Source organism: Scyliorhinus torazame, chromosome 5 (assembly GCF_047496885.1).
Source record: "Scyliorhinus torazame isolate Kashiwa2021f chromosome 5, sScyTor2.1, whole genome shotgun sequence".
Classification (NCBI taxonomy): Eukaryota; Metazoa; Chordata; class Chondrichthyes; order Carcharhiniformes; family Scyliorhinidae; genus Scyliorhinus; species Scyliorhinus torazame.
The window spans coordinates 10,944,704-10,961,123 of NC_092711.1; the positions used below are offsets into that span (position 1 = coordinate 10,944,704).

At 45.3% G+C, this 16,420-nt stretch overlaps 1 protein-coding gene across 1 annotated transcript in view; it reads right to left on the reverse strand.

The window, feature by feature from the left end:
- Nucleotides 1–16,420, reverse strand: part of ipo4 (importin 4) — a 186,908-nt gene that overhangs the window by 4,488 nt on the left and 166,000 nt on the right. The window contains exons 29-30 of the mRNA XM_072501599.1: nucleotides 5,239–5,308; nucleotides 1,381–1,509 (exon numbers count right to left, since the gene is read on the reverse strand). Of these exons, the coding sequence (XP_072357700.1) occupies nucleotides 1,382–1,509; nucleotides 5,239–5,308 (198 nt within the window). The 3' untranslated portion in view covers nucleotide 1,381. The remainder of the gene's footprint in view (nucleotides 1–1,380; nucleotides 1,510–5,238; nucleotides 5,309–16,420) is intronic.

The following is a 16,420-nucleotide window of genomic DNA, read 5'->3' on the forward strand; positions in this document are numbered from 1 at the left end:
AATATTCATTTAGCACCTCTCCTATCTCCTCGGACTCCAAGCACAACTTCCCACTACTGTCCTTGACTGGTCCTACTCTTACTCTAATCATTTGTTTATTCCTGACATATCTATAAAAAGCTTTAGGGTTATCCTTGATCCTGCCTGCCAAAGACTTCTCATGTCCCCTCCTGGCTCTTCTTAGCTCTCTCTTTAGGTCCTTCCTAGCTAACTTGTAACTCTCGAGCGCCCTAACTGAACCTTCATGTCTCATCTTTACATAAGCCTCCTTCTTCCTTTTGACAAGCGTTTCGACTGCTTTAGTAAACCACGGTTCCCTCGCTCGACCACTTCCTCCCTGCCTGACAGGTACATACTTATCAAGGACACGCAGTAGCTGTTCCTTGAACAAGCTCCACATTTCCATTGTGCCCATCCCCTGCAGTTTTCCTCTCCATCCGATGCATCCTCAGTCATGCCTCATCGCATCATAATTGCCTTTCCCCCAGATATACCTCTTGCCCTGCGGTATATACCTGTCCCTTTCCATCACTAAAGTAAACGTAATCGAATTGTGGTCACTATCAGCAAAATGCTCACCTACCTCCAAATCTAACACCTGTCCTGGTTCATTACCCAGTACCAAATCCAATATGGCCTCGCCTCTCGTTGGCCTATCTACAGACTGTGTCAGGAAACCCTCCTGCACACATTGGACAAAAACGGACCCATCTAAAGTACTCAAACTATGGCGTTTCCAGTCAATATTTGGAAAGTTAAAGTCCCCAATAACAACCACCCTGTTGCTTTCGCTCCGATCCAGAATCATCTTTGCAATCCTCTCCTCTACATCTCTCGAACTTTTCGGAGGCCTATAGAAAACCCCGAACAGGGTAACCTCTCCTTTCCTGTTTCTAACCTCAGCCCATACTACCTCAGTAGACGGGTCCTCATCAAACGTCCTTTCTGCCACCGTAATACTGTCCTTGACTAACAATGCCACCCCTCCCCCTCTTTTACCACCTTCCCTGCGCTTACTGAAATATCTAAACCCCGGCACCTGCAACAACCATTCCTGTCCCTGCTCTATCCAAGTCCTCTCAGTCTTACAAATTAAAAAATATTAGGGTTCCTGTCCAGAATCCTAGCAAATGTTGGGTCTGGTCTGGGATCGTAATAATGTTGCCAGAATGGTCTTCTAGGTAAGACATGTAACCAAGGCAAATATGTAAAACCAGTTCCGTTACTGAAGGACGGCAAATTAAGTTGTGTCGTAGGGCTAGGAGGTAGCAAGCGGAAAGAGACCTTCAAGCCCTCCGTCTGGACATGATTCAACTCCAGGACATGGAAGACAACCTGAGGATGGGTTGTGGAGCTGAAGTTTGAAATACTGTTCCTTACCTCAGGACGACACCACAGCAGAGAGTTTCTTTGCAGCTTCTTGAGGGATTGCCATCAGGGCCGTTTGAAATTCCTGCGGGAATCGCTGTGGGATATCTTTCAACAACATCACCAAGGCATTCTGGCTTTCTGTGTCAAATAGAGGACAAGACCGGTGTATGTTAATGTATGTAAACGCGGCAATGAGTATCTGATGCAGAGTACAAGAGCGTTACTGAGATACACGATGGATACGAGAGCGTTACTGAGATACACGATGGGTACGAGAGTGTTACCGAGGTACCAGATGGGTACGGGAGTGTTACTGAAGTACATGATGGATACGAGAGTGTTACCGAGATACCAGATGGATACGAGAGCGTTACTGAGGTACCAGATGGGTACGAGAGTGTTACCGAGGTACCAGATGGGTACGGGAGTGTTACTGAAGTACATGATGGATACGAGAGCGTTACTGAGGTACCAGATGGGTACGGGAGTGTTACTGAGGTACCAGATGGATACACGAGCGTTACTGAGGTACCAGATGGGTACGAGAGTGTTACTGAGGTACCAGATGGGTACGGGAGTGTTACCGAGGTACCAGATGGGTACGGGAGTGTTACTGAAGTACATGATGGATACGAGAGCGTTACTGAGGTACCAGATGGGTACGGGAGTGTTACTGAGGTACCAGATGGGTACGAGAGTGTTACTGAGATACCAGATGGATACAAGAGCGTTACTGAGGTACCAGATGGGTACGGGAGTGTTACCGAGATACCAGATGGATACGAGAGCGTTACTGAGGTACCAGATGGGTACGGGAGTGTTACTGAGTTACCAGATGGGTACGAGAGTGTTACCGAGATACCAGATGGATACGAGAGTGTTACTGAGATACCAGATGGATACAAGAGCGTTACTGAGGTACCAGATGGGTACGGGAGTGTTACCGAGATACCAGATGGGTACGAGAGCGTTACTGAGGTACCAGATGGGTACGGGAGTGTTACTGAGTTACCAGATGGGTACGAGAGTGTTACCGAGATACCAGATGGGTACGGGGGTGTTACCGAGATACCAGATGGGTACGGGAGTGTTACTGAGGTACCAGATGGGTACGGGAGTGTTACTGAAGTACCAGATGGGTACGGGAGTGTTACTGAAGTACCAGATGGGTACGGGAGTGTTACTGAGGTACCAGATGGGTACGGGAGTGTTACCGAGATACCAGATGGGTACGAGAGCGTTACTGAGGTACCAGATGGGTACGGGAGTGTTACTGAGTTACCAGATGGGTACGAGAGTGTTACCGAGATACCAGATGGGTACGGGGGTGTTACCGAGATACCAGATGGGTACGGGGGTGTTACTGAGGTACTAGATGGGTACGGGAGTGTTACCGAGATACCAGATGGGTACGGGAGTGTTACTGAAGTACCAGATGGGTACGGGAGTGTTACTGAGGTACCAGATGGGTACGAGAGTGTTACCGAGATACCAGATGGGTACGGGAGTGTTACTGAGGTACCAGATGGGTACGAGAGTGTTACCGAGGTACCAGATGGGTACGAGAGTGTTACCGAGGTACATGATGGATACGAGAGTGTTACTGAGGTACCAGATGGGTACGAGAGTGTTACTGAGGTACCAGATGGGTACGAGAGCGTTACTGAGGTACACGATGGATACAAGAGCGTTACTGAGGTACCAGATGGGTACGAGAGTGTTACTGAGGTACATGATGGATACGAGAGTGTTACTGAGGCACATGATGGATACAAGAGCATTACTGAGGTACACAATGTATACAAGAGAGTTACTGAGGTACATGATGGATGTGAGGGTGTTACTGAGATACACGATGGATTCAAGAGTGTTACTGAGGTATACAATGGGTATGAGTGTGTTACTGAGAGACACAACGGAGACAAGAGCCTCACTGACATACACGATGGATACGAGGGCAATACTTAGGTACACAATGGTTATGAGAATGTTACATGATACAGGGTGGGTATTGAGAGTGTTACTGAGAGATACAGTGGATGCAAGAGTGTTACTGAGATACACAATGGGTAGGAGAGCGTTACTGAGATACACGATGGATATGAGAGCGTTACTCAGGTACACGATGGATATGAGAGCGTTACTCAGGTACACGATGGGTATGAGAGTGTTACTGAGATACACGATGGGTATGAGAGCGTTACTGAGATACACGATGGATACGAGAGCATTACTCAGGTACACGATGGGTATGAGAGTGTTACTGAGATACACGATGGGTATGAGAGCGTTACTGAGATACACGATGGATACGAGAGCATTACTCAGGTACACAATGGGTATGAGAGTGTTACTGAGATACACGATGGATACGAGAGCATTACTCAGGTACACAATGGGTATGAGAGTGTTACTGAAGTACATGATGGATACGAGAGTGTTACTGAGGTACCAGATGGGTACGAGAGTGTTACTGAGGTACCAGATTTTACGAGAGCGTTACTGAGGTACACGATGGATACAAGAGCGTTACTGAGGTACCAGATGGGTACGAGAGTGTTACTGAGGTACATGATGGATACGAGAGTGTTACTGAGGCACATGATGGACACGAGAGCATTACTGAGGTACACAATGTATACAAGAGAGTTACTGAGGTACATGATGGATGTGAGGGTGTTACTGAGATACACGATGGATTCAAGAGTGTTACTGAGGTATACAATGGGTATGAGTGTGTTACTGAGAGACACAACGGAGACAAGAGCCTTACTGAGATACACGATGGATTCGAGGGCAATACTTAGGTACACAATGGTTATGAGAATGTTACATGATACAGGATGGGTATTGAGAGTGTTACTGAGAGATACAGTGGATGCAAGAGTGTTACTGAGATACACAATGGGTAGGAGAGCGTTACTGAGATACACGATGGATATGAGAGCGTTACTCAGGTACACGATGGATATGAGAGCGTTACTGAGATACACGATGGATACGAGAGCATTACTCAGGTACACGATGGGTATGAGAGTGTTACTGAGATACACGATGGGTATGAGAGCGTTACTGAGATACACGATGGATACGAGAGCATTACTCAGGTACACAATGGGTATGAGAGTGTTACTGAGATACACGATGGATACGAGAGCATTACTCAGGTACACAATGGGTATGAGAGAGTTACTGAGATACACGATGGATACGAGAGCATTACTCAGGTACACAATGGGTATGAGAGCGTTACTGAGATACACGATGGATACGAGAGCATTACTCAGGTACACGATGGGTATGAGAGTGTTACTGAGATACACGATGGGTATGAGAGCGTTACTGAGATACACGATGGATACGAGTGCATTACTCAGGTACACAATGGGTATGAGAGTGTTACTGAGATACACGATGGGTAGGAGAGTGTTACTGAGATACACGATGGATACGAGAGCATTACTCAGGTACACAATGGGTATGAGAGTGTTACTGAGATACACGATGGGTAGGAGAGTGTTACTGAGGTACATGATAGATGCCAGATCGTCACTGAGCCACGTGACAGGTACGAGAGCGTTACTCAGGTATGTGACAGATGCAGGAGCTTTCCTGAGGTACACGACAGATCGGAGTGCTCCTGGGTAAGTGACAGATATGAGAGTGTTACTGAGATAAATGACAGATAGGAGAGAGTCACTGAGATAAGTAACAGATAGGAGAGTTACTGAGGTACATGACAGATACGAGAGCGTTACTGTGTTATGTGACAGAAAGGGCACGATAACACATTAAACATGTGACAGGCGAGTGACAAATATTCAGCCAGGTGAAGAGAATGAATTACATGGCCAGTCTCAGACGTACCTTCAGTGAGCTGTTCAGTTCCAATCACTTCACCAAAAACAGCTAACAACTGTTGCAAATGTCGAATCACCTGCAGATCACAAAGATTAATGACACACCGAGTCTATATCCCTATTACAGTGCGTACTGACGGGGGTTTACACTGAGTCTATATCTCTATTACAGTGCGTACTGACGGGGGTTTACACTGAGTCTATATCCCTATTACAGTGCGTACTGACGGGTGTTTACACTGAGTCTATATCCCTATTACAGTGCGTACTGACGGGTGTTTACACTGAGTCAATATCCCTATTACAGTGCGTACTGACGGGGGTTTACACTGAGTCTATATCTCTATTACAGTGCGTACTGACGGGGGTTTACACTGAGTCTATATCCCTATTACAGTGCGTACTGACGGGTGTTTACACTGAGTCTATATCCCTATTACAGTGCGTACTGACGGGTGTTTACACTGAGTCTATATCCCTATTACAGTGCGTACTGACGGGTGTTTACACTGAGTCTATATCCCTATTACAGTGCGTACTGACGGGTGTTTACACTGAGTCTATATCCCTATTACAGTGCGTACTGACGGAAGTTTACACTGAGTCTATATCCCTATTACAGTGCGTACTGATGGGTGTTTACACTGAGTCTACATCCCTATTACAGTGCGTACTGACGGGTGTTTACACTGAGTCTATATCCCTATTACAGTGCGTACGACGGGTGTTTACACTGAGTCTATATCCCTATTACAGTGCGTACGACGGGTGTTTACACTGAGCCTATATCCCTATTACAGTGCGTACTGACGGGTGTTTACACTGAGTCTATATCCCTATTACAGTGCGTACTGACGAGTGTTTACACTGAGTCTATATCCCTATTACAGTGCATACTGACGGGTGTTTACACTGAGCCTATATCCATATTACAGTGCGTGCAAACGAGTGTTTACACTGAGTCTATATCCCTATTACAGTGCGTACTGACGGGTGTTTACACTGAGTTTATATCCCTATTACAGTGCGTACTGACGGGTGTTTACAATGAGTCTATATCCCTATTACAGTGCGTACTGACGGGTGTTTACACTGAGTCTATATCCCTATTATAGTGCGTACCGACGGGTGTTTACACTGAGTCTATATCCCTATTACAGTGCGTACTGACGGGTGTTTACACTGAGACTGTATCCATATTACAGTGCGTACTGACGGGTGTTTACACTGAGTCTATATCCCTATTACAGTGCGTACTGACGGGTGTTTACACTGAGCCTATATCCATATTACAGTGCGTACGACGGGTGTTTACACTGAGTCTATATCCCTATTACAGTGCATACTGACGGGTGTTTACACTGAGTCTGTATCCATATTACAGTGCGTACTGACGGGTGTTTACACTGAGCCTATATCCATATTACAGTGCGTACGACGGGTGTTTACACTGAGTCTATATCCCTATTACAGTGCATACTGACGGGTGTTTACACTGAGCCTATATCCATATTACAGTGCGTACTGACGAGTGTTTACACTGAGTCTATATCCCTATTATAGTGCGTACTGACGGGTGTTTACACTGAGTCTATATCCCTATTACAGTGCGTACGACGGGTGTTTACACTGAGTCTATATCCCTATTACAGTGCGTACTGACGGGTATTTACACTGAGTCTATATCCCTATTACAGTGCATACTGACGGGTGTTTACACTGAGTCTGTATCCATATTACAGTGCGTACTGACGGGTGTTTACACTGAGCCTATATCCATATTACAGTGCGTACGACGGGTGTTTACACTGAGTCTATATCCCTATTACAGTGCGTACGACGGGTGTTTACACTGAGCCTATATCCATATTACAGTGCGTACTGACGGGTGTTTACACTGAGTCTATATCCCTATTACAGTGCGTACTGACGGGTGTTTACACCGAGTCTATATCCCTATTACAGTGCGTACTGACGGGTGTATACATGGAGTCTATATCCCTATTACAGTGCGTACTGACGGGTGTTGACACTGAGTCTATATCCCTATTACAGTGTGTACTGACGGGTGTTTACACTGAGTCTATATCCATATTACAGTGCTTACTGACCGGTGTTTACACGGAGTCTATATCCCTATTACAGCGCGTACTGACGAGTGTTTACACTGAGTCTATATCCCTATTACAGAGCGTACTGACGGGTGTTTACACTGAGTCTATATCCCTATTACAGTGCGTGCTGACGGGTGTTTACACTGAGTCTCTATCCCTATTACAGTGCGTACTGACGGGTGTTTACACTGAGTCTATATCCCTATTACAGTGCGTACTGACGGGTGTTTACACTGAGTCTATATCCCTAATACAGTGCGCACTGACGGGTGTTTACACTGAGTCTATATCCCTATTACAGTGCGCACTGACGGGTGTTTACACCGAGTCTATATCCCGATTGCAGTGCGTACTGATGGGTGTTTACACTGAGTCTATATCCCTATTACAGTGCGTACTGACGGGTGTTTATATTGAGTCTATATCCCTATTACAGTGCGTACTGACGGGTGTTTACACTGAGTCTATATCCCTATTACAGTGCGTACTGACGGGTATTTACACTGAGTCTATATCCCTATTACAGTGCATACTGACGGGTGTTTACACTGAGTCTGTATCCATATTACAGTGCGTACTGACGGGTGTTTACACTGAGCCTATATCCATATTACAGTGCGTACGACGGGTGTTTACACTGAGTCTATATCCCTATTACAGTGCGTACGACGGGTGTTTACACTGAGCCTATATCCATATTACAGTGCGTACTGACGGGTGTTTACACTGAGTCTATATCCCTATTACAGTGCGTACTGACGGGTGTTTACACCGAGTCTATATCCCTATTACAGTGCGTACTGACGGGTGTATACATGGAGTCTATATCCCTATTACAGTGCGTACTGACGGGTGTTGACACTGAGTCTATATCCCTATTACAGTGTGTACTGACGGGTGTTTACACTGAGTCTATATCCATATTACAGTGCTTACTGACCGGTGTTTACACGGAGTCTATATCCCTATTACAGCGCGTACTGACGAGTGTTTACACTGAGTCTATATCCCTATTACAGAGCGTACTGACGGGTGTTTACACTGAGTCTATATCCCTATTACAGTGCGTGCTGACGGGTGTTTACACTGAGTCTCTATCCCTATTACAGTGCGTACTGACGGGTGTTTACACTGAGTCTATATCCCTATTACAGTGCGTACTGACGGGTGTTTACACTGAGTCTATATCCCTAATACAGTGCGCGCTGACGGGTGTTTACACTGAGTCTATATCCCTATTACAGTGCGCACTGACGGGTGTTTACACCGAGTCTATATCCCGATTGCAGTGCGTACTGATGGGTGTTTACACTGAGTCTATATCCCTATTACAGTGCGTACTGACGGGTGTTTATACTGAGTCTATATCCCTATTACAGTGCATACTGACGGGTGTTTACACTGAGTCTATATCCCTATTATAGTGCGTACTGACGTGTGTTTACACTGAGTCTATATCCCTATTACTGTGCATACTGACGGGTGTTTACACTGAGTCTATATCCCTATGACAGTGCGTACTGATGGGTGTTTACACTGAGTCTATATCCCTATTACAGTGCATACTGACGAGTGTTTACACCGAGTCTATATCCCTATTACAGTGCGTACTGACGGGGGTTTACACTGAGTCTATATCCCTATTACAGTGCGTACTGACGGGTGTTTACACTGAGTCTATATCCCTATTACTGTGCATACTGACGGGTGTTTACACTGAGTCTATATCCCTATTACAGTGCGTACTGATGGGTGTTTACACTGAGTCTATATCCCTATTACAGTGCGTACTGACGGGGGTTTGCACTGAGTCTATATCCCTATTACAGTGCGTACTGACAGGTGTTTACACGGAGTCTATATCCCTATTACAGTACGTACAGGCGCGTGTTTACACTGAGTCTATATCCCTATTACAGTGCGTGCTGACGGGTGTTTACACTGAGTCTATATCCCTATTACAGTGCGTACTGACGGGTGTATACACGGAGTCTATATCCCTATTACAGTGCGTACTGACGGGTGTTGACACTGAGTCTATATCCCTATTACAGTGCGTACTGACGGGTGTTTACACGGAGTCTATATCCCTATTACAGTGCGTACTGACCGGTGTTTACACGGAGTCTATATCCCTATTACAGCGCGTACTGACGAGTGTTTACACTGAGTCTATATCCCTATTACAGAGCGTACTGACGGGTGTTTACACTGAGTCTATATCCCTATTACAGTGCGTGCTGACGGGTGTTTACACTGAGTCTCTATCTCTATTACAGTGCGTACTGACGGGTGTTTACACTGAGTCTATATCCCTATTACAGTGTGTACTGACGGGTGTTTACACTGAGTCTATATCCCTATTACAGTGTGTACTGACGGGTGTTTACACTGAGTCTATATCCCTATTACAGTGTGTACTGACGGGTGTTTACACTGAGTCTATATCCCTATTACAGTGCGTACTGACGGGTGTTTACACTGAGTCTATATCCCTATTTAGTGCGTACTGACGGGTGTTTACACTGAGTCTATATCCCTATTACAGTGCATACTGACGGGTGTTTACACTGAGACTATATCCCTATTTCAGTGCGTACTGACGGGTGTTTACACCGAGTCTATATCCCTATTACAGTGCGTGCTGACGGGTGTTTACACTGAGTCTCTATCCCTATTACAGTGCGTACTGACGGGTGTTTACACTGAGTCTATATCCCTATTACAGTGCGTACTGACGGGTGTTTACACTGAGTCTATATCCCTAATACAGTGCGCACTGACGGGTGTTTACACTGAGTCTATATCCCTAATACAGTGCGCACTGACGGGTGTTTACACTGAGTTTATATCCCTATTACAGTGCGTACTGACGGGGGTTTACACTGAGTCTATATCCCTATTACAGTGCGTACTGACGGGTGTTTACACTGAGTCTATATCCCTATTACAGTGCGTACTGACGGGTGTTACACTGAGTCTATATCCCTATTACAGTGCGTACTGACGGGTGTTTACACTGAGTCTATATCCCTATTACTGTGCATACTGACGGGTGTTTACACTGAGTCTATATCCCTATTATAGTGCGTACTGACGTGTGTTTACACTGAGTCTATATCCCTATAACAGTGCGTACTGAGAGGTGTTTACACTGAGTCTATATCCCTATTACAGTGCGTACTGACGGGGGTTTGCACTGAGTCTATATCCCTATTACAGTGCGTACTGACAGGTGTTTACACGGAGTCTATATCCCTATTACAGTACGTACAGGCGCGTGTTTACACTGAGTCTATATCCCTATTATAGTGCGTGCTGACGGGTGTTTACACTGAGTCTATATCCCTATTACAGTGCGTACTGACGGGTGTATACACGGAGTCTATATCCCTATTACAGTGCGTACTGACGGGTGTTGACACTGAGTCTATATCCCTATTACAGTGCGTACTGACGGGTGTTTACACGGAGTCTATATCCCTATTACAGTGCGTACTGACCGGTGTTTACACGGAGTCTATATCCCTATTACAGCGCGTACTGACGAGTGTTTACACTGAGTCTATATCCCTATTACAGAGCGTACTGACGGGTGTTTACACTGAGTCTATATCCCTATTACAGTGCGTGCTGACGGGTGTTTACACTGAGTCTCTATCTCTATTACAGTGCGTATTGACGGGTGTTTCCACTGAGTCTATATCCCTATTACAGTGCGTACTGACGGGTGTTTACACTGAGTCTATATCCCTATTACAGTGTGTACTGACGGGTGTTTACACTGAGTCTATATCCCTATTACAGTGTGTACTGACGGGTGTTTACACTGAGTCTATATCCCTATTACAGTGCGTACTGACAGGTGTTTACACTGAGTCTATATCCCTATTTAGTGCGTACTGACGGGTGTTTACACTGAGTCTATATCCCTATTACAGTGCATACTGACGGGTGTTTACACTGAGACTATATCCCTATTACAGTGCGTACTGACGGGTGTTTACACCGAGTCTATATCCCTATTACAGTGCGTGCTGACGGGTGTTTACACTGAGCCTATATCCCTATTACAGTGCGTACTGACGGGTGTTTACACTGAGTCTATATCCCTATTACAGTGCGTACTGACGGGTGTTTACACTGAGTCTATATCCCTATTACAGTGCGTACTGACGGGTATTTACACTGAGTCTATATCCCTATTACAGTGCATACTGACGGGTGTTTACACTGAGTCTGTATCCATATTACAGTGCGTACTGACGGGTGTTTACACTGAGCCTATATCCATATTACAGTGCGTACGACGGGTGTTTACACTGAGTCTATATCCCTATTACAGTGCGTACGACGGGTGTTTACACTGAGCCTATATCCATATTACAGTGCGTACTGACGGGTGTTTACACTGAGTCTATATCCCTATTACAGTGCGTACTGACGGGTGTTTACACCGAGTCTATATCCCTATTACAGTGCGTACTGACGGGTGTATACATGGAGTCTATATCCCTATTACAGTGCGTACTGACGGGTGTTGACACTGAGTCTATATCCCTATTACAGTGTGTACTGACGGGTGTTTACACTGAGTCTATATCCATATTACAGTGCTTACTGACCGGTGTTTACACGGAGTCTATATCCCTATTACAGCGCGTACTGACGAGTGTTTACACTGAGTCTATATCCCTATTACAGAGCGTACTGACGGGTGTTTACACTGAGTCTATATCCCTATTACAGTGCGTGCTGACGGGTGTTTACACTGAGTCTCTATCCCTATTACAGTGCGTACTGACGGGTGTTAACACTGAGTCTATATCCCTATTACAGTGCGTACTGACGGGTGTTTACACTGAGTCTATATCCCTAATACAGTGCGCACTGACGGGTGTTTACACTGAGTCTATATCCCTATTACAGTGCGCACTGACGGGTGTTTACACCGAGTCTATATCCCGATTGCAGTGCGTACTGATGGGTGTTTACACTGAGTCTATATCCCTATTACAGTGCGTACTGACGGGTGTTTATACTGAGTCTATATCCCTATTACAGTGCATACTGACGGGTGTTTACACTGAGTCTATATCCCTATTATAGTGCGTACTGACGTGTGTTTACACTGAGTCTATATCCCTATTACTGTGCATACTGACGGGTGTTTACACTGAGTCTATATCCCTATTACAGTGCGTACTGATGGGTGTTTACACTGAGTCTATATCCCTATTACAGTGCATACTGACGAGTGTTTACACCGAGTCTATATCCCTATTACAGTGCGTACTGACGGGGGTTTACACTGAGTCTATATCCCTATTACAGTGCGTACTGACGGATGTTTACACTGAGTCTATATCCCTATTACTGTGCATACTGACGGGTGTTTACACTGAGTCTATATCCCTATTACAGTGCGTACTGATGGGTGTTTACACTGAGTCTATATCCCTATTACAGTGCATACTGACGAGTGTTTACACCGAGTCTATATCCCTATTACAGTGCGTACTGACGGGGGTTTACACTGAGTCTATATCCCTATTACAGTGCGTACTGACGGGTGTTTACACTGAGTTTATATCCCTATTACAGTGCGTACTGAGAGGTGTTTACACTGAGTCTATATCCCGATTACAGTGCGTGCTGATGGGTGTCTACACTGAGTCGAGATCCCTATTACAGTGCGCACGACGGGTGTTTACACTGAGCCTATATCCATATTACAGTGCATACTGACGAGTGTTTACACCGAGTCTATATCCCTATAACAGTGCGTACTGAGAGGTGTTTACACTGAGTCTATATCCCTATTACAGTGCGTACTGACGGGGGTTTGCACTGAGTCTATATCCCTATTACAGTGCGTACTGACAGGTGTTTACACGGAGTCTATATCCCTATTACAGTACGTACAGGCGCGTGTTTACACTGAGTCTATATCCCTATTACAGTGCGTGCTGACGGGTGTTTACACTGAGTCTATATCCCTATTACAGTGCGTACTGACGGGTGTATACACGGAGTCTATATCCCTATTACAGTGCGTACTGACGGGTGTTGACACTGAGTCTATATCCCTATTACAGTGCGTACTGACGGGTGTTTACACGGAGTCTATATCCCTATTACAGTGCGTACTGACCGGTGTTTACACGGAGTCTATATCCCTATTACAGCGCGTACTGACGAGTGTTTACACTGAGTCTATATCCCTATTACAGAGCGTACTGACGGGTGTTTACACTGAGTCTATATCCCTATTACAGTGCGTGCTGACGGGTGTTTACACTGAGTCTCTATCTCTATTACAGTGCGTACTGACGGGTGTTTACACTGAGTCTATATCCCTATTACAGTGTGTACTGACGGGTGTTTACACTGAGTCTATATCCCTATTACAGTGTGTACTGACGGGTGTTTACACTGAGTCTATATCCCTATTACAGTGTGTACTGACGGGTGTTTACACTGAGTCTATATCCCTATTACAGTGCGTACTGACGGGTGTTTACACTGAGTCTATATCCCTATTTAGTGCGTACTGACGGGTGTTTACACTGAGTCTATATCCCTATTACAGTGCATACTGACGGGTGTTTACACTGAGACTATATCCCTATTTCAGTGCGTACTGACGGGTGTTTACACCGAGTCTATATCCCTATTACAGTGCGTGCTGACGGGTGTTTACACTGAGTCTCTATCCCTATTACAGTGCGTACTGACGGGTGTTTACACTGAGTCTATATCCCTATTACAGTGCGTACTGACGGGTGTTTACACTGAGTCTATATCCCTAATACAGTGCGCACTGACGGGTGTTTACACTGAGTCTATATCCCTAATACAGTGCGCACTGACGGGTGTTTACACTGAGTTTATATCCCTATTACAGTGCGTACTGACGGGGGTTTACACTGAGTCTATATCCCTATTACAGTGCGTACTGACGGGTGTTTACACTGAGTCTATATCCCTATTACAGTGCGTACTGACGGGTGTTACACTGAGTCTATATCCCTATTACAGTGCGTACTGACGGGTGTTTACACTGAGTCTATATCCCTATTACTGTGCATACTGACGGGTGTTTACACTGAGTCTATATCCCTATTATAGTGCGTACTGACGTGTGTTTACACTGAGTCTATATCCCTATAACAGTGCGTACTGAGAGGTGTTTACACTGAGTCTATATCCCTATTACAGTGCGTACTGACGGGGGTTTGCACTGAGTCTATATCCCTATTACAGTGCGTACTGACAGGTGTTTACACGGAGTCTATATCCCTATTACAGTACGTACAGGCGCGTGTTTACACTGAGTCTATATCCCTATTATAGTGCGTGCTGACGGGTGTTTACACTGAGTCTATATCCCTATTACAGTGCGTACTGACGGGTGTATACACGGAGTCTATATCCCTATTACAGTGCGTACTGACGGGTGTTGACACTGAGTCTATATCCCTATTACAGTGCGTACTGACGGGTGTTTACACGGAGTCTATATCCCTATTACAGTGCGTACTGACCGGTGTTTACACGGAGTCTATATCCCTATTACAGCGCGTACTGACGAGTGTTTACACTGAGTCTATATCCCTATTACAGAGCGTACTGACGGGTGTTTACACTGAGTCTATATCCCTATTACAGTGCGTGCTGACGGGTGTTTACACTGAGTCTCTATCTCTATTACAGTGCGTATTGACGGGTGTTTCCACTGAGTCTATATCCCTATTACAGTGCGTACTGACGGGTGTTTACACTGAGTCTATATCCCTATTACAGTGTGTACTGACGGGTGTTTACACTGAGTCTATATCCCTATTACAGTGTGTACTGACGGGTGTTTACACTGAGTCTATATCCCTATTACAGTGCGTACTGACAGGTGTTTACACTGAGTCTATATCCCTATTTAGTGCGTACTGACGGGTGTTTACACTGAGTCTATATCCCTATTACAGTGCATACTGACGGGTGTTTACACTGAGACTATATCCCTATTACAGTGCGTACTGACGGGTGTTTACACCGAGTCTATATCCCTATTACAGTGCGTGCTGACGGGTGTTTACACTGAGCCTATATCCCTATTACAGTGCGTACTGACGGGTGTTTACACTGAGTCTATATCCCTATTACAGTGCGTACTGACGGGTGTTTACACTGAGTCTATATCCCTATTTAGTGCGTACTGACGGGTGTTTACACTGAGTCTATATCCCTATTACAGTGCATACTGACAGGTGTTTACACTGAGACTATATCCCTATTACAGTGCGTACTGACGGGTGTTTACACCGAGTCTATATCCCAATTACAGTGCGTGCTGACGGGTGTTTACACTGAGCCTATATCCCTATTACAGTGCGTACTGACGGGTGTTTACACCGAGTCTATATCCCTATTGCAGTGCGTACTGATGGGTGTTTGCACTGAGTCTATATCCCTATCACAGTGCGTACTGACGGGTGTTTACACTGAGTCTATATCCCTATTACAGTGCGTACTGACGGGTGTTTACACTGAGTCTATATCCCTATTACAGTGCGTACTGACGGGTGTTTACACTGAGTCTATATCCCTATTATAGTGCGTACTGACGGGTGTTTACACTGAGTCTATATCCCTATTACAGTGCGTACTGACGGGTGTTTACACTGAGACTGTATCCATATTACAGTGCGTACTGACGGGTGTTTACACTGAGTCTATATCCCTATTACAGTGCGTACTGACGGGTGTTTACACTGAGCCTATATCCATATTACAGTGCGTACGACGGGTGTTTACACTGAGTCTATATCCCTATTACAGTGCATACTGACGGGTGTTTACACTGAGTCTGTATCCATATTACAGTGCGTACTGACGGGTGTTTACACTGAGCCTATATCCATATTACAGTGCGTACGACGGGTGTTTACACTGAGTCTATATCCCTATTACAGTGCATACTGACGGGTGTTTACACTGAGCCTATATCCATATTACAGTGCGTACTGACGAGTGTTTACACTGAGTCTATATCCCTATTATAGTGCGTACTGACGG